The sequence below is a fragment of the Ahaetulla prasina genome, chromosome 16, assembly GCF_028640845.1.
Source record: "Ahaetulla prasina isolate Xishuangbanna chromosome 16, ASM2864084v1, whole genome shotgun sequence".
Taxonomy (NCBI): domain Eukaryota; kingdom Metazoa; phylum Chordata; class Lepidosauria; order Squamata; family Colubridae; genus Ahaetulla; species Ahaetulla prasina.
This window is the reverse complement of record NC_080554.1, coordinates 12264603-12285744: the sequence shown is the minus strand read 5'-3', so window position 1 is coordinate 12285744 and position 21142 is coordinate 12264603. Positions and strand designations below refer to the sequence as shown.

The 21142-nt window shown below is 50.1% G+C and overlaps 2 protein-coding genes across 9 annotated transcripts in view; one reads left to right on the top strand and one right to left on the bottom strand.

Moving 5' to 3' along the window:
• Nucleotides 1-1817, top strand: part of SPTAN1 (spectrin alpha, non-erythrocytic 1) — an 88254-nt gene extending 86437 nt beyond the window's left edge. For all 8 annotated transcript variants that reach the window (XM_058159696.1, XM_058159702.1, XM_058159701.1 and 5 more), the window contains one exon: nucleotides 1440-1817. In XM_058159696.1, coding sequence (XP_058015679.1) covers nucleotides 1440-1565 — 126 coding nt within the window. In that variant the 3' untranslated portion in view covers nucleotides 1566-1817. The remainder of the gene's footprint in view (nucleotides 1-1439) is intronic.
• Nucleotides 1818-1889: 72 nt separating this feature from the next.
• DYNC2I2 (dynein 2 intermediate chain 2) lies at nucleotides 1890-12047 on the bottom strand. The gene is made up of 9 exons (XM_058159703.1): nucleotides 11860-12047; nucleotides 10590-10850; nucleotides 9392-9501; nucleotides 8767-8924; nucleotides 8544-8653; nucleotides 8300-8467; nucleotides 6711-6943; nucleotides 2887-3044; nucleotides 1890-2293 (listed from the first exon to the last, which is right to left on the bottom strand). Exons 1-9 carry the CDS (start codon nucleotides 11935-11937, stop codon nucleotides 2055-2057), a joined length of 1515 nt encoding a protein of 504 aa, XP_058015686.1. The 5' UTR covers nucleotides 11938-12047; the 3' UTR covers nucleotides 1890-2054.
• Nucleotides 12048-21142: the final 9095 nt, after the last annotated feature.

The following is a 21142-nucleotide window of genomic DNA, read 5'->3' as shown; positions in this document are numbered from 1 at the left end:
GACCATGGAATCGTCCTCAGACAGCGCTGTCTCTTCTGCTTTGTTGACTTACAACAATTCACTTAGTGACCATTCAAAGTTACAACACTGAAATAAATGATTTACGATCATTTTTCAGATAAGACTTTTGAAGCATATCCCTCTCATCAGAATTCAGATACTTGGCCACTGGTTCATACTTATGACCATTGCTGTGTCCTCAGGGTCACGTGATCCCCTTTTGTGACCTTCTGACAAGCCGACTTGATGGGGAAGACAGATTCCCCTGCAGTGATTCTCACCTAACAACGTCGGCAAGGAAGGCTGTAACATGGGGCAAAACTCATTTAACAAATGTCTCACTTCGCAAGAAAAACGTTGGGCTCAATTGTGGTCATAAGCCGAGGACTACCAAATTGTCATTAGACGGATTTGCAAGCCCAAACTATCAGTACCGGTGTGACTACATTGTAACATGACAGCGATGCTCCAGGAAATAATGTGCTTTCTGTCCCCTTGAATGAAATTTTAATTTGCTAGAAACCCTACATCAATGCAGATAATTTTGTAGGTTCTGTTCTGACCCAGCCTTAGCAGAACCAAGAAACAGACTCCTGGTCACGAAAAGCCCCTCTTTATTTACCTCTTGTGAATTAATTGCATTCACCCACCAAAAAGTCCAGGCAAGACTCCTTCAGGGAGTTAACGGCAGCAGCAGACCTTATCAGTTCCTTGCGATCCCATCCAAAAAATGAGCAAAATCTTCAGAAATACGAATGGTTGTCTCCTATGACAATCACTCCCCTTTCCTTCTATTTGTTCACCAGCCAGGGGAGGGGCCATTCAGCGTCCATGTGTGCTTTGCTTCCTGAGTTGACTGCTTGTCCTCCATTGGTCACCTCTCCTAACTGCTCTGCGCATACGTGCGTCTGGAACAGGCCCCAGCTGTTCTTCCTCCTCACTCATCTCCGCCTCCAAAGGCAGCTGCCTCTCCGGTGGCTGGGAAATGTCGGACAGCCCTGGTGCTATCTCTGCGTCCGACGCAAAGCATCCGTCAGAGCCTTCCTCAGACTCCAGAACTGGCCCAAGTTCCTCCCCAACCTCCTCATCGTCCGAGTCTGCCCGCCAGCTCCGCTGGCAGCTGGCCGGCCACAACAGCTTCTTTAGCGCAGAAGCTGAAGAGCCCCACCCCAGAAACAATGAGAGAAAAACCTGAACAAGGTAGTAGGAGCGTGTCACTAAGTGGATGAAACTATTTCCAATATTGTCCCCATCCAGGACGGTATCGTTTCTTCGGTACTTGCTTAACGTTCCTTCCTATTGCTGAAGAGGTTTGACGTTTTCTACCCAGGCAGGCAGGAATTTGGTTGTCTGAATTCAACGTTTCCAAAGATTTCTCTCTCCTTTTGGGCTTCCTGACCCAACCCTCACGGCGCCTTTTGTCTCTCTTGCCTTTCCAGAATCTGTCCCGGGAACAGGCGGACTACTGCATCTCGCACATGAAGCCCTACATGGACAGCAAAGGCCGAGAACTTCCCTCTGCCTATGACTACGTTGAATTCACACGCTCCCTCTTTGTGAATTGATCGCCAGCGCTTGCCCCCCCCCCCTGCCCCGACCACCCCACTCCCACCCCGGCGATCCTGAGAATGCGCTCGCGTTGTCTTTGGCTCCTTCGCTCTTTGCATGTCTCCCCTCTCGTCCTCGAAAACCAATCCCCATGTAACCTTAAAAACGCTTCGCTTAACGCCTCCGTCCTTAGGTCAAAGGAAACAAACGAACAACAACAACAACAAAAATATGTCAGTGTGTGCTTCAATAAAAGTTGCTAGTCCAAACTGAGGTTTTCTTTCGTGCCTCCGGAGCATAAAAGAGAAATCCCCATCGACAAAATATGAAGCCCCCTCTGCTCAGAATTGTGCTTTTACTTAGTCTTTATTTACAACCTTCTCCATCACACATACACACACACACACACCCTGTGGGAGGACTGACAATAGTTGCATGAACAAAAGACCTTCACTCCCTGCCTGGAAACATCTTTGAGTTAAGACACCCGGCAAGCATTAGACGTGTTAATCGGTGACCTCATTTGCCAGCTGATCGAGATGGCTCATCTCTCGCGGGCCCTCTTCGGTGAAATCCGAACTCAGCTGCCAGACCTTCACCGTCCCGCTGGCGTCCCCAGCGGCAAGGCGCTGAGTCTGCCGAGGGTTGAACTCCAAGCAGTAGACGGGCGCCTGGTTGGGTGTCTGCCTGATTGAGATGGAGGGCTTTTGGGAGCTCTTTGCAAAGTCGAAAAGCTGCACTTCCCCTGGAAAACAAGCCCAAAGATTAAACAAACAGCACAACCCTGCAGGGGCTCCACTCCCCCGACTCCTGCTTTTTCCTCTTCCAACGATTCACGGCTGGCAATAACGGTTTGCAAAAGAATGAAATTAATTACCGTATTTTTCACACTATGACGCACCTGACCGTAAGACGCACTCCTATTTTTGGCCTCCGTGCGCCCCATTTTTGGCCTCGGGTCCCATTTTGGGTCTCCAAATGTTCCATTCTAAAAACGGGATGCGCAGAGGCCAAAAGTGGCCAAAGAATGCGGGCCGGCGGGTGTTTGGGGCTTCGGCAATATTTGCTCCATAAGACGCACAGACATTTCCACCCACTTTTGGGAGACAAAAAAATGTGTCTTATTTACTGTGCGAAAAATACAGTAAATAGATTTGCCGAAAAGCAAGAACGATCCCAGCCTGTAGGGATCATCTGAAAGTAAGAAAAATTGTGGGTTGAAGTACCGAACTCACTACCCCACCTGGATGAGACGAGCCAACTGGAAGGCTGGAATAAAACCACGTTCAGACCTCTGACAAATCCTCCCTCCCCAACAGCTAGCCAAAGCAAACGTACCTTCCCCGGAAGCAGCTGCAAAAACCAGGGGCCGGACCGGCGACCACCTGACGCTGAAAATATATTTCTTGGACAACTGTAGGGACAGCAGTGGGCGAGCCTGCAGCATCGAGTGTAAATGAACGTGCCCGTCAGTCCCTCCACTCAAGAATAGATTCCTTGGAGACGGGAAAGAAGAAAAGAAAAAAAAGGTTTTATGGAAGTGAATCCAAAATCCGAGAGTAACATTTAGAGCAGGGGTCTCCAACAGTGGCAACTTTTAAGACTTGTGGACTTCAGCTCCCAGAATTCCTCAGCCAGCAAAGTCCACAAGTCTTAAAAGTTGGAGACTTTGGATTTAGAGCCAACAGCTTACCACTCAACTGGAATTCCAGCTACTCTACAAGTGCTCATAATTCATAAGGTGTCTCTCTAGTCACCATTGCTAAAACAAAACTGATACCGTGTTTCCCCGAAAATAAGACCGGGTCTTATATTAATTTTGCTCCCAAAGATGCATTAGGTCTTATTTGGGGGAAAATACGGTACTAAATCAGATGTGAAATCTACTTACCTTCCTTACTGGTTGAGAAGTGCACATGCCACACATCGCAAAACTTTTCTGCGCATGCGCAGAGGGGGTTCAAAACACTGCTTCCCAGTTAAAACCGGGAAGTAACAACAGCCGGGCGAGTGGGCAGAGCCTCACACCGCAATTGCTACAGGTTCTCCAAACCACGATTGCTACCAGTTCGGGCGATCCAGTCCGAACCGGGAGTGATTCACCCCTGTACTAAATGCACCATCTGGCTGACAATCTTAACTGGGGCTTATTTTGGGGGTAGGGCTTGCTTATATTACGAGCATCCTGAACGATAATCATGCTGGGACATATTTTCTGGTTGGGTTTTATTTTTGGGGAAACGGGGTAGTTTTTATGGTCTAGAACAGGGGTGTCCAAACTACGGCCCGCGGGCCAACTGCGGCCCGCGGGTCAGTTTTTATTGGCCCGCAGCAAATTCTCGGTGGACAGTGGGGTGCGGCCCCCGTCCTGGCCCCCAAGGAAGCCGCCGCTCGCCCGGTTGCAGATGCGGAGTGGCTCCGAAGCGCCGAGCGGAGTCCGGCGGCGTGTGGCTGCGGGCAGGAGCCTGCCTCTTGGCCTGGGCGGCCGTTTGCCGCGTCCGGGCGAGCGCTTGCCCCACACCATGCGCCTGCAGCGGCACCACGGTAGACTGTCACGGGCTGGGGCTCCGCGCTATTCCTAAGAACATCCCGAGGAGCGCAGAGAGGCTGTAAGTGTCGCCGGACCGAGGGGGCGCGCCGCTGCACCGGGAATGCTTGCGGCTCTCGGGGGTCCCGAAGGGCCACTTGGGAGGCGTGTGATTGCCGCGTTTCGCTGGCGCCCGCGGAATCTCCGCAAATGCTGGTCGTGGCGCTTCCCCTCCCGCCCCTGACAAAGGAGCCCAGGCGCACTCAAAGCCTTAGGACGCCTAGCTCCATGACGCGCTCGCACGGTCCCGGAGGTGGCCGAGACAAAGGTCCCTCTGGGGAAGTCGGAATGCGGGGTGGAAGTTGGGCCGAACTCGGGCAGCGTCCGATTCCGAGCGCTCCTCAGGGGCTTCGGGAACAATCCCTCGGTTGCCTTTGTTAGGCAGCCGTGGTGCGCTCCCGTGCGGCTATGCCCCCATCTCAAACCTCCGGGTCTGCACGGCGGAGCCTCCACCCTCCCTTCTGCATCCGCGGGGCAGCGGGTCGGGTCGAATCGGATGAGGAGCAGCGGCTCCCGCTGGGCGCAGACTCGGGATCGCGTTTCCCTCCGCGGCGAATAGCGCAGAGATCCCCCGCTAGGCAACTTTCTTGTCCCTCCAGCTTCGTTGTTAGGGGATATTTGGTGTGTGTTTGTGTGTAGGAGGGGGCGTGTGTGTGTGTGTGTGTTTGGTTGTGCGTTCGCAAGGCGGGTGTGAATCTTCTGGGGGCCGGCTGGGGCTGCTTATTTCCCAGAGCTTTCCACGAAAACTGTTGGCTGGTACTACCTCAGATGCGTGGAGCTCCAATGGGGATAAAGGGAGCTTTCACCCAAGGCATCCAAAGGGCACCAGGCTGGGGAAAACGGAGCTGCAGAGATACCTGCTTTGGAAGGAGGGTGGTAGCGAGGAGATTTTGTGGAAATGGGAGAGGAGGAGGAGGAGGAGGAGGAGGAGGAGGAGGAGGAGGAATGGAGACCGGCGTTTACATCGCTGGAACTGACTGTCGTCATCATATCGCTCTCTGCCCTTTTGTAAATGTCCTTTCTGAGTTGGTTGCAAACCTCTTTGCCAGGCAAACGTATTGCTAGAATGTATCTGGGGTTATATGAAGACTGCAGCAAATACACAGGAGCTCAAAACTAAACGGCTGCTGTGGGACGGGCGCTTCTTCTCCCTAAGGAGCCTGCAAGGCTAAGGACACTACCCTCCACACAGCCCCAGTTAGCTCCTTTCCCCCTCCTTTCAGCAGTTAAACTAGGGCTGTAGGAAAGCAAGAGGAAACTACTTGGGGAGATAACTAATCCTGTGGCTCAATGAAATCCATTTCCGCTTCTTACTAGTTGCCTGAAGCATTAGCGAATAAAGGAGCAATCAGTGGGCATCTTTGATCTCTGTTGCTTGTGAAATTGTTCAGAATAAGTTAGTGATGATAGAACTATTAAGGCTCATTCATAGTAGCCTCCTTTGCTCTGCTGATTAGAATGACCCTATGTTTCTGCAGCTTGAAAGTGACTGCTACTTTGGAGGGGGTGCAAAGGGAAGCAAAGGTGGAAGGCATACTAAATAATTTATTAGAAAGTGCAACGCTGGATTGTGCAGTTTAGGCAGGGGAGGCGGACAAGTGGGCAAGGTGGAGTCATTGCTACTGAGCAGAATATTGCCTCTCATACTTGAACTTCTTGTGGTTTCTCTTTGAGAACTAGTTGAAACTCTGTGGATGGTTAATGATTAAAGTCTGGTAGAAAGAACCAATACTCTGTTTCAGCACTGCCCCCGCCCCCAAAGCTCCGCGTTGTCCATTTTTCACTTCCTGCCAGTTCTGCATCCATCCCTGGGTCTCAAAGCTTCAGTCCACCACTCTTCCAAAGTCTCCTGCTCCCCCCCTCCCAGGATTGCGTGTCCTAAAGGCAGATAGATTGTATGCTGCTTGGTGCAGTGGATATGCTTTTATAGATTACCGAGGATTACTGGTAGCCGCTGTCAGTATTTAGGTCTCTATGTATTTAGGTTTCTATGCCCATAGCCACATCCACTCAGTCACATGAGGAGTTAGCCACGCCCACCAGTCACATGACCACCAAGCCACACCCCAAAATAAGCCACGCCCACAGAACTGGTACAAAAATTCCCCCCCCCCCCGGCCCGGGCCTTTGCTTATTTTTCTGTATTTGGCCCTCACTCAAAAAACTTTGGACACCCCTGGTCTAGAATCACAAGTTAAAAGATCTTGAATCAAGAGAAATCTTGTACCGTGGCTGTGTTTGAGCCAGAAGTTCAAATCCAGGTTTTGTTGTTACTCTTAAAACAGGTGTATCCTTCCCCTTCACTCAAAAAAGACACCGTAATAGGCAGGTTTAATTTTGCCCCTCCTGCTGGAAAGGTAGAACAGAGACCCTCGGCCACGGTTACCTACTGCCTTAAACCACATTTGCCTGGATTACTACAACATGGTTAATTATAACCCACAATTTACAAGCCACCACATTTGCGATTGCCGATCCCAGAAACACAGCCAACAAAACGTGTTTTGTTTGCGTTGGTTCCTGAAAAACTTTCCGTGCTCCAGATCTTGTAGCAGCAGCAGCAGCCGGGCCTCACCTGTGGAAAGGTGAGCAGCTGACACTGTAGATGGGGCCTCCGTGGGAGGAGAAGCTGAACTGGGCGGGGGCCCTGAGGGGAACGGAGCCGCCCTTCTGCAGCAGGGCGGCCGTGTCCACTGAGGTCGAGCACTTCGTCAAGTAGCCGCCTTCCGTGCCGCTGATGAAGACGTTGGGCTCGAAGTGGGAGAAGGAGAGGCATGTCACGCCCACTACCATGTCTCCTCGAGAATGCTGGGGGGAGACAAAAAAGTCTATGGGTCACTGCAGCAAAAACACAACACGGAAAAAAAAAGACACCAGGAAAATCAAGTGGGAATTGGGGCCCTGCCCTGCCCAGCCCTCCCACTCGCTCTCTGCTGCAATTAAGAAGTTGGCCATTCTGACAACGTACTGATGAGTCTCGGCAAAGATGACCAAGAGGCCCTTAAAAAGATAATAAAAGATAATGATTATGATATTATGATTCAGCTTAAAATACACTGTTCCTACCTAAAGGTAAAGGTTCCCCTCGCACATATGTGCTAGTCGTTCCCGACTCTAGGGGGCGGTGCTCATCTCCATTTCAAAGCCAAAGAGCCAGCGCTGTCCGAAGACGTCTCCGTGGTCATGTGGCCGGCATGACTCTACGCCAAAGGCGCACGGAACGCTGTTATCTTCCCACCAAAGGTGGTCCCTATTTTTTCCACTTGCATTTTTACGTGCTTTTGAAACTGCTAGGTTGGCAGAAGCTGGGACAAGTAACGGGAGCTCACCCCGTTACACGGCAGCACTAGGGATTCGAACCGCCGAGCTGCCGACCTTTCGATCGACAAGCTCAACATCCTAGCCCCTGAGCCACTGCGACCAAGGCTCCCTTAAAAAGCAGGAAGCAGAGTTTTAGTCCCAACAAAAGCTCTTTTATTTACATGACTGTGAATTACTTTCATTCACAGTCAGCAAGGTTTGTCCGAACAGTTTTTCAAAGGAATATTTATCAACAGAAATCTTATCTCACTTGGCAAGCTGCCATGTAACTTGTTTCCAAATGCAGAGTAAGGCAAAACTTGGCATAGAGTCTCTTAGAGTCATGAACAGAACTTTCCACTCTTGAAACTACCGAATGAACGAATTGTTTCCTGCCCCCTCCCCATTCGCTCCTCTTTCGTTTCCTATGGGAGGGGCCAATCACCTCCAAGGTGTGGCTTTACTCCCAAGTCGACCCTGCTTTCTGAGTTGTTTTTGTCTTCTGGCAGCTCTGAGCATGTGCACACTGGGAACAGGCTCCAGCTGTTCCTCTGCCTCACTGCTATCTAGCTCCCTCTCTATCTCTGACGCAGAGCCCTCGTCCAAACTTTCCCCAGCCCCCAGGACTGGCCCATGTTCCTCACCAAACTCCTCGCTGTCTGACTCTGCTGCCAACTCTGCTGGCCACCGGCAAGCCACAACATACACATCTCTTTCTGCAAGATTCTGTTCTGCGTAAGACGCGACTTTGGATGTCACCAAATTTATGTGACCAGCAGGCCTTGCCTAAGGCTGTTGCGCGTCTCCAACTCTATGGCCACACAGAGGAGGTTCTCCCCGGTCAGGATCCTTCCCACCACCTACTTTCTTGAGCTTTGTGCTCCGGGGAATCTGCTGCTGGACGAAAGCAAAACCACTGGCGGGTCGAAGAAGACCGTGGCTCTCTTCCTGCCACACCAGGATCTTCCCATCGGTGGAGACGCTCAAGACGCGGAAGGTGCGCGGCTGCCGGGGGTCTCGGTGCCAGCTGACCTGAGGCCCAAAAGGAGCAATCAGAGAGCTCAGGAAGTCACAAAGGAGCCGGACTCCATCCCTTTCCCGTCCCTACCTGATACACAGGGTCAGTGTGAGTATCATCGGTCATGCCCGTCCTCCAGATCAAGGGATCTTCCTGCCTGCCAGTGTCCCAGATCAGGACCTCTCCGCTGAAGAGGCCTCCTGAGGAGATACAATGAAGAAGCTGGCAGGAAGTTTTAGGAATCGGGGAGGATGTTCAACCCTGGTCCACTTCCTGTCCTGGCCCAAGGGGAGCTCCATCGAGAAGCACTTGCCAGCGATGAGCGAAGGCTGCTGGGGGTGGAAAGCTACACACATGACGGCGCTGGGGATTTCGATCACCAGATCCGGGCGGTGGGGGTTCAGTGCTCGACGGTCCAGATTCCAGGTGCAGAGGAAGGATTTTTCCGAGCTCCAGTCTCCATCATCCAGTCTGGAAGAAAGAAAGAGAAAGAAAAGGAGAGAAAAGGAGGAGGAGGGAAGGGAGGGAAGGAAGGAAAACAGAAGGAAAAAGAAAGAAAGAAAAGAAAGACAAAGTAAGGAAAAAGAAAGAAAAAAGAAAAGAAAGAAAGAAAAAGGGAGGGAGGGAAGAATGGAAGGAAGGAATGGTGAGAGGGAGGGAAGGAAGGTAGGGAGAAAGGAAGGAAGGAAGAGGCGAGGGGAGGAAAAAAGAAAAGAATGGAAGGAAGAAAAAGAAAGAAAGGAGGGAGGGAAGAATGGAAGGGAGGAAGGAATGATGGGAGGGAGGGAAGGAAAGTAGGAAGTGGGGGAAGGAGGGAAGGAAGGAATTCGGGAAGGAGGAAAGGGGCAGGGATGGAGGCAGAGCCATTAGAGGGACAACTGAAAGGGGGACATACACCCTAATTGTGAGATGATGGCTGCCCATCTCTTTGGGCTCACCTGCCATAGGAGCAGGCGAGAACGGCCCCCGTGGCATTCCAGGAGATGCTGGTCACTTGCAGGTTGCGCTCCTGGGCTTCCGGGTATGACAAGCTGTGTACACAAGACACCTGCAAGGAAGGAGACATGGCAGAGAAGAAGCCCCTGCAGATTAAGGGAGGATGGGGAAAGCATTGGACCATCATGGCTAGGTGGCTCAGCAGACTAAGGGCCTCTGATGGCTCAGCAGACTAAGCCTATCTGTTATTAACAGCAGCTGCTTGCAATTACTGCAGGTTCAAGTCCCACCAGGCCCAAGGTTGACTCAGCCTTCCATCCTTTATAAGGTCGGTAAAATGAGGACCCAGATTGTTGGGGGCAATAAAAGTTGACTTTGTATATAATATACAAATGGATGAAGACTATTGCTTGACATAGTGTAAGCTGTCCTGAGTCTTCAGAGAAGGGCGGGATATAAATTCAAATTAAAAAAAAAAAAAAAGGTGAACCAGGCTAGGAAATCTGTCCCGCCGGAAGGCTTGAGACGGGTGGCAATAACAGCATTTCACAAGCCTGGTTCGTGTTGGGGTTTCTGCCCCCTCTTATGCTCAAGACGAAGCAGGGAAGTGTCTGCTGAGCCACTTCTGGACGTTCCAGGTAGTCCTCAACTTACGACCACAATTGAGCCCAAAATTTATGTCGCTGTGTGAGACATTCGTTCAGGGAGCTTTGCCCCATTTAATGACTCTTGCCACGTTTGTTAAGCAAATGAGTGCAGTGGTTAAATTAGTAACACGGCCGTTAAGTGAATCTGGCTTCCCCGTTGACGTTGCCTGTCAGAAGGTCTGAAAAGGGGATCACGTGACCCCTCCCCCCCCAAGACACTGTGACCGTCATCAAAGCGGATCAGTTAAGCATCCAGATGTAAGTCACCGAACTCTGGAGATATTGCAATGGTCAGAAGAGTGAAAATTGGTCCCAAGTTACCTCTTTCCGTGTACCGTTTGAACGGTCACTAAGTGAACCGTTGCAAGTTGAGGACAACCTGTATCCCAGGGCTGGAAAACCCTTCTGCCCCTTGGCGTGGGCAGCAGATCCTGCCTGATCCCTTCTGCAGGTGAGGGATGTCCTTGGAGCGAGGGAGGGATCCCCCTAAACATCCCCCCCCCAGCCGACGGTTCTCTGTCGAAGAAGAGGCGGGGTTGGGAGGAGCCCTTACTGTTTCGTTGGGATCTGCCCAGTTGACCTCAAAGCCGTCGAAGGCATGGCTCTTCCAGTTCTTATCCAGCTCACGGATGACCGGCTCCTCCACTCGCTGCAGGAAGGCCCGCAGGCCCGCATAGTCCACCAAGGGAGGTGGTGGGAGAGGCAGGGCTTGGGCCGGACTGGCCTCGGGGTCCGCCTGGATGCCAACCTCGTGGCTGTGACGGGTCTGGGCCACTCTTTCGGCCGTGGGGACGGAGACGGTCTGGGTACTCTTCTGCAGGAAGGAAGAGGGCAGAAGTCAGGGATCTGTTGAATACAAGGCCCATCATGCACAGCCTCCAATGAGGTTGGCTGTTCCAAGTAGAAGCCCCATCATCCACTGTCCCCAATGAGGATGGCCGTTCCAGATAGAAGTCCCATCATCCACTGACCCCAATGAGGATGGCCGTTCCAAATAGAAGCCCCATCATCCACTGTCCCCAATGAGGATGGCCGTTCCAAATAGAAGCCCCATCATCCACTGACCCCAATCAGGATGGCCATTCCAGATAGAAGCCCCATCATCCACTGTCCCCAATGAGGATGGCCGTTCCAAATAGAAGCCCCATCATCCACTGTCCCCAATGAGGATGGCCGTTCCAGATAGAAGCCCCATCATCCACTGTCCCCAATGAGGATGGCCGTTCCAAATAGAAGCCCCATCATCCACTGTCCCCAATGAGGATGGCCGTTCCAGATAGAAGCCCCATCATCCACTGTCCCCAATGAGAATGGCCGTTCCAGATAGAAGCCCCATCATCCACTGTCCCCAATGAGAATGGCCGTTCCAGATAGAAGCCCCATCATCCACTGTCCCCAATGAGGATGGCCGTTCCAAATAGAAGCCCCATCACCCACAGCCCACAACTGAGGCTCGCCAGTATCCTCAATATCAGGCCCACCACTCCCATCCCTTCCCTGTGCTGGCATGGTGGCACCATAGACCATCATCCACAGCCAAGGCAAATCAAGAGCGATGGGAAGGGTCGCCTCTGGCGTTTTGCAACGCAAAAGGCTGCCGTGCCAAAGGGAGGTCGCCCACCCATCTTCTCTCCGCCGCTGTGCACTATGGGATTTGCAGTCCCCCCTCCTCCAAAACAGGGAACGGAGGGGCGGCGATCGCCACCCCGCGCGGGGCCCAGCCGGAGAAGGATGAGAAACCAGCGCTCCAAACGCCAACGGGGCTTCGGCTGGGGAGGATGGGACCTGTAGTCCCACGCCCCGCGGGGCAGAGCGGCCCCCACCTCCTCGCATCGGGTCCCCTGATCCCTCCTCCACACCGACTCCACGTCCAGGGCGCCGGTCGACGCGTCCCCGAACATCCCGGGGTTAAAAAGGGGTCCCGGCCAGGCCCAGCGCGACCCTCCCCGGTTCTTGCAGGCCGCCCTGCGGCGGTTGCCGTGGCAACGGGCTGCCCCTCCGCCCAGCGCTGAGGCGCTGGCCGATGCCGTCATCCCCGAGCGCAGCGAGCGCGAACTCCGCAGCGCCCTCTGGCTGCAGCGGCAGCTCGCTGCAGAAACCCAGCCTACAGACCTGAAACCAGTTTTAAGGGCCTTGCTAAAAACCAGGATTAATTTTGCAAAGCCGTGGTTTGTCATAATCCCCGCACTGCAACGTGCTGCGAGGGGAGGAAAGCAAGGTGGGCAACAGGGTGGCACTCAAAAACTCCAAATAACAAAAACACCAGAATAGAATAGAATAGAATAGAATAGAATAGAATAGAATAGAATAGAATAGAATAGAATAGAATAGAATAGAATAGAATAGAATAGAATTCTTTATTGGCCAAGTGTGCTTGGACACACAAGGAATTTGTCTTTGGTGCATAAACCAGTTTTATGACGTTTAGGTAAGCAATGCATGAAAGAAATTTGGTTTTAAAGCAAAAAAATAAATAAATCCTAGAAACAGAGGGGTGGAAAAACCCAGATTGGGGTTGAAAAACATAAGGATGTGCTTGCAAACCCTTCGCCCACCCCCATTCCCTTCTTCTGGCTCTCTTCCCTGTGAAGGTTTGAATTTCCTTTTTTAGGCTCCTCTTCTTGGTACCCGCCTGTTTGTCCTCTCCTGAGTTCTCACCCCTTCGTTATCTCTAATCATGGTTTCATGCTGGTTAGCAATCGTGGGCATCAATTCTCTATTTCTGGGCTGCGAAGTTCCCGGCCGCCACTAGATGGCAGTCACGCCACGTCTTTCTTTCAGGCGCCTGCTTAAAAGCGCTTTGCAACTCCTTGTGCAAATTCCCACGCCTGGCTCGGCTTGCAGCCCTTCCTGCGCTTTGGCGCTGTTCAGACGACGCTCTTAATCCAGGTCAGATCTCGAATTTAGCAAAACCCAGCTAATGCAAACCATTGATTTCCATTGCTGGCTATGCAGCAATGATTTGATTAATTAAGAGCGAATAATGTACTATGCAAACTTTGGAAAAGTTAGACTTTTTCCAGTTGCCCAGTCATTTTCATCCTGGTTTGTCTTTTACCTGCTTCTTAAAAATGGGTTGCTTGGAAAGAAAGTTCCACACAGACTCCAGGGTCACTCGGAAGGGGGGGGCAGCCTTACAACTCTGATTTAAGTCAATAAATAAGGCCACACTTGGAATATTGCATTCAGTTTTGGTCGCCACGATGTCAAAAAGATGTTGAGACTCTAGAAAGAGTGCAGAGAAGAGCAACCAAGGGGATCAGGGTACTAAAACATATGAAGAATGGTTGCAGGAACTGGGTAGGTCTAGTTCAATGAAAAGAAGGACTAGGGGTGACAAGATAGCAGTCTTTCAACATCTCAGGGGCTGCCCCAAAGAAGAGGGAGTCAAGCTATTCTCCAAAGCACCTGAGGGCAGAACAAGAAGCAATGGGTAGAAACTAATCAAGGAGAGAAGCAACCTAGAACTAAGGAGAAATTTCCTGACAGTGAGAACAATCAATCAGTGGAACAACTTGCCTCCAGCTGTTGTGAATGCTTCAACACTGGAAGTTTTTAAGAAAATGTTGGATAACCATTTGTCTGAAATGGTGTAGGGTTTCCTGCCTAGGCAGGGGGTTGGACTAGAAGGCCTCCAAGGTCCCTTCCAACTCTGTTGTTGTTGTTATTATTATTATTAAATAAAATTACTGGGGACGGTCTTGCCTTGTGGGTGCAGGATCAGCCTCCTGATTCCAACCACCCCATTTCTCCTTCCACAGGAGGCACAGCCAGGATGGCTAATTTCCACCCGTCCCGTAAACGTTTTGAAGAAATGCCTCTAGAAGCTGGAAGAATGGAAGTGTGCGGAAGATGGTTGAGCAGAAACGGGCGTTTGCAACTGACAGAAGTCACCGAGAGCTGGTCGAGAAAGAAGAGAATTGGGGGTGCGGTGATTTGGGCAAGTGTTCAAGACCAAAAAGGCCACCTCGATCTCCTAAAGTTGGAGGAGGCCGTGAAGGAAGTCTACGAGGACTTCAAGACATTGAGAGCCTACAAGGAGGAAGGTCTGACAGGAGAAAAGAGCTACCTTCATTCAGATCGGTTCCATTATTATCCTGATGAAGACATCCTACACCTCACCCTTAAAACGTTATGGGCACAACGGAAAAAGTTTGTCCTCAGAGGTTCTCAAGATGTTTGCTCCTCCAGAAGAGCCACTCGCTATGCCCAACAAGTCTGTCCTCAAGACCAAGAAGAAGGTTGGAGTAACCAAGCGGAGACCATCCGAACCAGCCCTGATGCTAGATTTCTCGGTTTGTCCCTGGAGAGACCGAAAAAAATCCAGTCACATTCTAGAAAGAAGAGATTTATGAGGGCCTTCTTGTGTTTATGTGGAAAAAAGAAGGAAAAATGAGGAACTTGGCTTTCCAGTAAGCAATCCAACAAGTGAACTGTTGTACGTTCCCTAATAACGTTGATTGAGAGTTCTACATTTCTTAGTAAATCGAGTGTTGTTTTTTTAGTGTTCGGGAAAAAAAAAAATTCTTCTACAGTTGTTTGTATTGGGACTTGGTGGCTCAGTGGCTAAGACGCTGAGCTTGTCAATCGAAAGGTCGGCAGTTCTGCGGTTCGAATCCCTAGTGCCGCGTAACGGAGTGAGCTCCCGTTGCTTGTCCCAGCTTCTGCCAACCTAGCAGTTTGAAAGCACGTAAAAAAAATGCATGTAGAAAAATAGGGACCACCTTTGGTGGGAAGGGAACAGCGTTCCATGCGCCTTTGGTGTTGAGTCATGCCGGCCACATGACCACGGAGACGTCTTCGGACAGCGCTGGCTCTTCGGCTTTGAAACGGAGATGAGCACCGCCCCCTAGAGCCGGGAACGACTAGCACTTATGTGCGAGGGGAACCTTTACCTTTACAGTTGTTTGTAGCTGGATTAAACAGCCTCCTCTTGGGTCACATTACCTCCGGGAAGAATTTCTGTGAAATACCTTTTCTTAAGCCAGATATTAATGGTGCTGCCGAGCTTTAAATCAAGAGGGTTGATAACATTGCTGGGAGGGTGTGATTGAATGCAGCCAGGCTTGGAGAAAGTTTGCAAACCTGATCGAGGGTTGGCAAGAAAATCCTCTTTACAAAAGGGACAAAGGACCATCGGGTTTTATTTGTGGAGCTCCAGCAAATGAAGTTGACCCATTGGTCTGAAATGGTATAGCCAAGGTTTCCTGCCTGAGCAGGGGGTCGGACTAGAAGATCTCCAAGGTCCCTTCCAATTCTTGTTATTCTAATTCTAATTTGGTTGCCCTGTTCTTCCATCTTTGGAGATTTCCCACCGGGTTCCTGGCACCCCCCCCCATTTCCTCTGCTGCTTAATTTGGATGAAATTAAGTAATTTGTTTGGCCTCGGGGCAAGGACCCGGCCTAAAGTGGAGAGTTGAGGGAATACAAACATTTCACACTTGGGCTCAGGTGACAAAGCCCGATGGGCTTAAAAAAAAAAAACGAGAACAAAAACAAATTGTGGGTTTTTTGGCCTTGCCAAATGGCCAGAAAACTCTTTTGTAGGTCTTTCTCAAGGGAGTCACTTTGAACCTCCCAACAAGATGGTGTGATTATGCTGCAGAAGGTGTGTTTCAACATTTTTAAAAAAAACACACACAACCCTTTTCGGTGTCTTTTTTTTTCTTCCTCCCAGCACACATGTTTCTGGGTTCAGAATAGCCGAATTATACTAAATTGTTATAATGGTTGAAGCAGCAAGGGATAATGGATAATGGCTAAGGGAACCACACACAGAGACACCCAAAAAAATATTAGGTTTGGTAGGAATAAATACACAAATGCGTGAACAGAGGGATAGAATCAAGATCACGTGAAGTGTTAGTGCCACTTTATAAGGCCTTGGTAAGGCCACACTTGGAACCTGCATCCAGTTTTGGTCGCCACGATTTAAAAAAGATGTTGAGACTCTAGAAAGAGTGCAGAGAAGAGCAACCAAGAGGATCAGGGGACTAAAATATATGAAGAACGGTTGCAGGAACTGGGTAGGTCTAGTTTAATGAAAAGAAGGACTAGGGGAGACAGGATAGCAGTGTTCCAATATCTCAGGGGCTGCCACAAAGAGGAGGAAGTCCAACTATTCTCCAAAGCACCTGAGGGCAGGACAAGAAGCAATGGGTGGAAACTCATCAAGGAGAGAAGCAACCTAGAACTAAGGAGAAATTTCCTGACAGTTAGAATAATTAATCAGTGGAACAACTTGCCTCCAGATGTTGTGAATGCTCCAACACTGGAAGTTTTAAAGAAAATGTTGGATAACCATTTGTTTGAAATGGTGTAGGGTTTCCTGTCTGGGCAGGGGGTTGGACTAGAAGGCCTCCAAGGTCCCTTCCAACTCTATTCTAAATTTCTGTTTCTTTCTCCTCCATATAACTGAGGCTGCTCCATGGCTGGGAAGGTCAATTCCCCAAGAGAAAATAAACTTCCATGCATTTGTGTTTATCACCAGAAACTGGAAATAGATGCCCAGGAATTGCCTGCTGTGTAGGTTTCTCCGAGAGAAACTGAGGCACAAAATGTGCCACTGTTGGAGACGAGCTGAACCCCGCACCACAGAAACAGAGCACCCACCGTTAACATGTATGTAACATGCAGACCCATGGGCTGGTTTCCTCCCCCCCCCCCATCCACCCAACATCTTCACAAGCATCCTGTTGCGTTACAGAAAACAACAGCACACACACACACACCAGTGGAAAATGGGCTTTGTTGTCTTCCGCAACCAGGATCGGCTCGGAAAATGACACACAGTTGTGTGTCAGTTTTTTTGCTCCAGGGACCCCGATGTTTTTGGAGTTGTGACTCAACTTTTAATTCTGGTCTGAACTCTGTGGAGAGATTTTTTTTAAACCGTGGGAAACAAAAAAAATTGTCTTTTGAGACTCGGACAGAGGTTGGAAGATGGAGATTAGGGAAATCTATCACCCGATCTTTTTCTTTTTTTCCTCCTGGGAAAATCTGGGTGGGGTTCCTCCAAGAACTGAAAAATAATTTTCCAGTTTTTTTCCCAGATCGACTTGCCCTCAAAGCGTCCCCAGAGCCTTGTCCGTCAGCCCCAATCAGGATGGGATTCGAACGCTTGTCTGTCCAACGCAGATGTTTGTCTTCCTCCCTCCCGCTTCCCTCTTGTCTCTGCTGGGCCTTTTGTGGCTCTGGGGTTGAAAAATTGCAGTTTCTCAACATGCGGTTGGAGAAAACAAAAAAACAAAAACAAAAGAGAGACAGACTTGTGTCAACATTAATTCAGAAGATTTCGGGAGAAAGGAGCACTCGGGGCAGAGCTATAATAAACAACAGCCCAAAATTAGATCGCGGGGTGGATTCCAAAGAACGGGGTTGGCTTGAGAAAAAGAGCAGAAACAGCTCTTCAAAAGTTTTGCTTCTGGGCTGTTTTGTTTTTTTATTTTCCCTTGGCCGTTTCCTCTTCCCTCCTCACCGCCTTTTCCTCTTGTGACATGCCACTCCAGGCTGTGGTAACCTCGAAATGTCTAAAGGTTTTGTTGAGCAGATCCCCGGAGACGATCGAAGGAGAAACCTCAATTGAGCGTCTGCTTTGCCCGACTGGCTGCGGAAAATGCGAGTACCAGCTTGGAGCTGGCCCAGGTCTCAGCCTGGATGTAAACAATACGCCGGTTTTTCCAACATGAGTTTTTGTAGGATAGTTGCTTCTTGCAGGTACCTAGCAGCTGGCTTTCGACTTCATCTCCTTAACTTACGACCGGCATTGAGGCAACAAATGTTTTTGTTGCTAAGTGAGACATTTGCTAAGTGAACTCTGCCCTGTTCTACGCGCTTCCTTGCCACCGTTGTTAAGTGAATTATTGCAGGTTTTTTTTATTGAAAATGTTATACAAAAAAAACCTTTCCCCCCTTTCCCCCCTCCCCCACCCCTTCAAAAAAAAACCTCCCCCACCCCCCTGACTTCCTGGAACAAACACAAGATATAGTTAAAAATAAAACAAACATGCCAAAAAATTTTCCTCCTAACTCAATTATACTCCTGCATTTCTCATCAAATCCTAACCTCCCCCAATGCAATCAGAAATGATACTTCCTAATCATTCAAAGGCAGTTGATAATTATTGCAGTTTTTAAATTAGTAACACAGTTGTTAAGTGAATCACTGCCATTTCTAAATTAGTAACATGGTTGAAGTCCTCCAGGCTTAAAGTTGCCAAGGTTGGAGACCCCTGATCTAGTCCAATCCCCCGCCCAAGCAGGAGACCCTACACCATTTATGACAAATGGCAGTCCAGTCTCTTCTTGGAAGGTTCCAGGGATGAAGCTCCCACAACTTCTGTTCCATGAGTTGATTATTCTGTCAGAAAAAATTCTCCTCATTTCCAGGTTAAATCTCTCCTTGTTCAGTTTCCATCCATGATTCCTTGTCTGGCTTTTAGGTGCTTTGGAAAATAGCTTGACCCCCTTCCTCTTCTCTGTGGCAGCCCCTCAAATACTGGAAGATGCTCTCATGTCTTCCCTGGTCCTTCTCTTCCCTAGACTAGCCAGGCCCAGTTCCTGCAACCGTTCATCGTATGTTTTAGCCTTATTTAGCCACATTTTTAGAAGAGGGCTTGTCCCCCTCTTAGCTTCTAGTCTCTGCTCAGTTGGGAAGCCAGGTGGATGCAGACAGAAATATCAGCCATGTGTGGTTTTTGTGTGTTTCAATCGTTCACTTGTTGACCAAAGGGTTGGTTCAATGGCAAAGCAAGCCAGCACCCAGGGCAAGGACTAGAAAGCTGAGCTTGACTTGACACAAAGGGGGTGGCGGGAAGGCTGGCACAATGCCATAGGAAAATCTGAGCGGTGTCATCTGCCGGATCTGCTGAGCTCAGCGTTGCTAGGAGAACAAAGATGTCGATTGAAGGACCTTCTGCCCCCAACCCACATCTTGAGCTGATGACTTCGCTGTTCCCAGGGGTCTCGCCTTGTCTTCTCCATGCCCACCCTGATGTTGGCGAGATGCCACCTCCCAGCCCCAACAGAAGCTTTGAACACTAAGGGAGAGGCCTCAGGCCGGGCTTGGCAAGATGGGGTGCCAAGGCTAGCGATGGGGACAAACACTTGAGCCCTCGTGCCAATGAGGGGTGCTGCTTGCCAGGCAACCCCTATTTTCTGGGCAGGAATGAGACACCTTTCAAAGCTGCTGTCAGGGCTCCTTCGGAGCTGGGAGGTGGCATCTCGCCAGTTGGATCTATGGCAGTTCACTATGGTCAACTTGCCATGGCCAACTCATCACGGCCAATTAGCCACGGCCAACTCATCATGGTGAACTCGCCATTGCCAATTTGCCACAGCCAGGTCATCATGACCAACTTGCCACGGCCAACTCATCATGTCCAACTTGCCATATCCAACTCGCCATGGCTAACTCATCATGGCCAATTCGCCATGGCCAACTCATGGCCAATTTACCATGGCCAACTCGCCATAGCCAACTCGCCATGGCCAACTCATCATGGTCAACTCACCATGGCCAACTCATCATGCCCAACTCATCATGCCCAATTTGCCATAGCCAACTCATCATAGCCAACTCATCATGGCCAACTCATCATGGCCAACTCACTATGGCCAACTCATAGCCAATTCACCATGGCCAACTCATCATGGCCAACTCATGGCCAATTTACTATGGCCAACTCATCATGGCCAACATACCATGGCCAACTTGCCATAGCCAACTCTTCATAGCCAACTGATCATGGCCAACTCACCATGGCCAACTCATCATGGCCAATTCATCATAGCCAATTCACCATGGCCAACTCATGGCCAATTTACTATGGCCAACTCATCATGGCCAACTCACCACGCCCAACGCCCCACAGCCAACTGGCTGCGGGACAAGAGTTACACTAATGTGAGTGAAATGGCAGGAGACAATCATTAAAGGAAGGATGCCAAAGGAGGGACAGAACGAAATACGAATATCAAAAATTCAAATAATTGTTATTTCTTTTAAGTCATTAAGTAGAATTGTTCAATTGTCCCGCGGTAAGGTGGCCATGGTGAGTTGACCACGGGGTATCGGCCGTGGCATGTTGGGCGCAGCGAATTGCCCCGTTCCCCTCAGGCAGGGTGTGTGTGTGTGTGTGTGTTTGCCCTCCGAAAGGAGAGTTGTGTGCCTTGCTGGATGGAGCTTCTTCCAGAATCGTCTCCCACCCCTGGCACCATCTGGGCCGGGGAGAACAAAGGGCCGCTGTGAGATGTGGGGGCCCTCAGGCCAAAGGTTGCCTGCTTCTGGAGGGGGGCTGCCCCCCCTCGTGGGCGACGACAGGGGTCAAAAGCGGAGTTTGTCTCCTTGGAAGGAATGACCTCATCTGGAGCCAGACACTCGGGCTCTTTCTTCCAAGGTTCGTGGCGGTTGGTGGGGGCATTGCCCTTGCAAGACTTGGGGGGGGGAAAGAATCTGCCCCCCCCTGCAGGAAACAGAATTAGGAAAGAGGCAGACCCCGTGGGATGAAAAAGAACAACTGGCAGTTAAAGCTGGCATAGAAAGTTGCTGTGGGTGTTTTATCAGCTTCTAGTCCTCATGAGCAGAGGCTACGTCGTGGGTAGGGCAAGGCACGTTCAAATACTTTTTATCTTACTTTATACACAATTAAATAGAATTGTTGAATTAAAGCCGGCATAGAAATGTGCTGTGGGTGTTTTCTAAGTTTCTAGTCCTCATGAGCAGAGGCTACGTCGTGGGTAGGGCAAGGAACGTTAAAATACTTTTTATCTTATTTTATAAACAATTAAACAGAATTGTTAAATTAAAGCCGGCATAGAAATGTGCTGTGGGTGTTTTCTAAATTTCTAGTCCTCATGAGCAGAGGCTACATCGTAGTACGGCAAGACACTACGTTAAAATAATTAACGTGCCCCTTCTTGGCGTCTCCAAAATAGCCTTCCCTAGTTTTGTCTCTCTCCCTCCCTCCCTTCGATTCTGCATGGTGGAACGCCAGGCCCCATCATCCTCATAGGGTGCTGGCTGAGCCTCATGGGGCTTGCCTTTTGGCCCCGAGTTCCAGGGAATGCAAAGTGCATCCCAAGGCCAAAGAAGGCGGTATATTTTTT

Coding starts and splice junctions, on each gene's coding strand:
- DYNC2I2 (XM_058159703.1), bottom strand. CDS start 11,937: ATGTTCGGGGACGCGTCGACCGGCGCCCTGGACGTGGAGTCGGTGTGG. Junction 8,654..8,766: donor GCAGCCTTCGCTCATCGCTG/GCAAGTGCTTCT, acceptor GTATCTCCTCAG/GAGGCCTCTTCAGCGGAGAG. Junction 2,294..2,886: donor TGCAGCTGCTTCCGGGGAAG/GTACGTTTGCTT, acceptor CTTGTTTTCCAG/GGGAAGTGCAGCTTTTCGAC.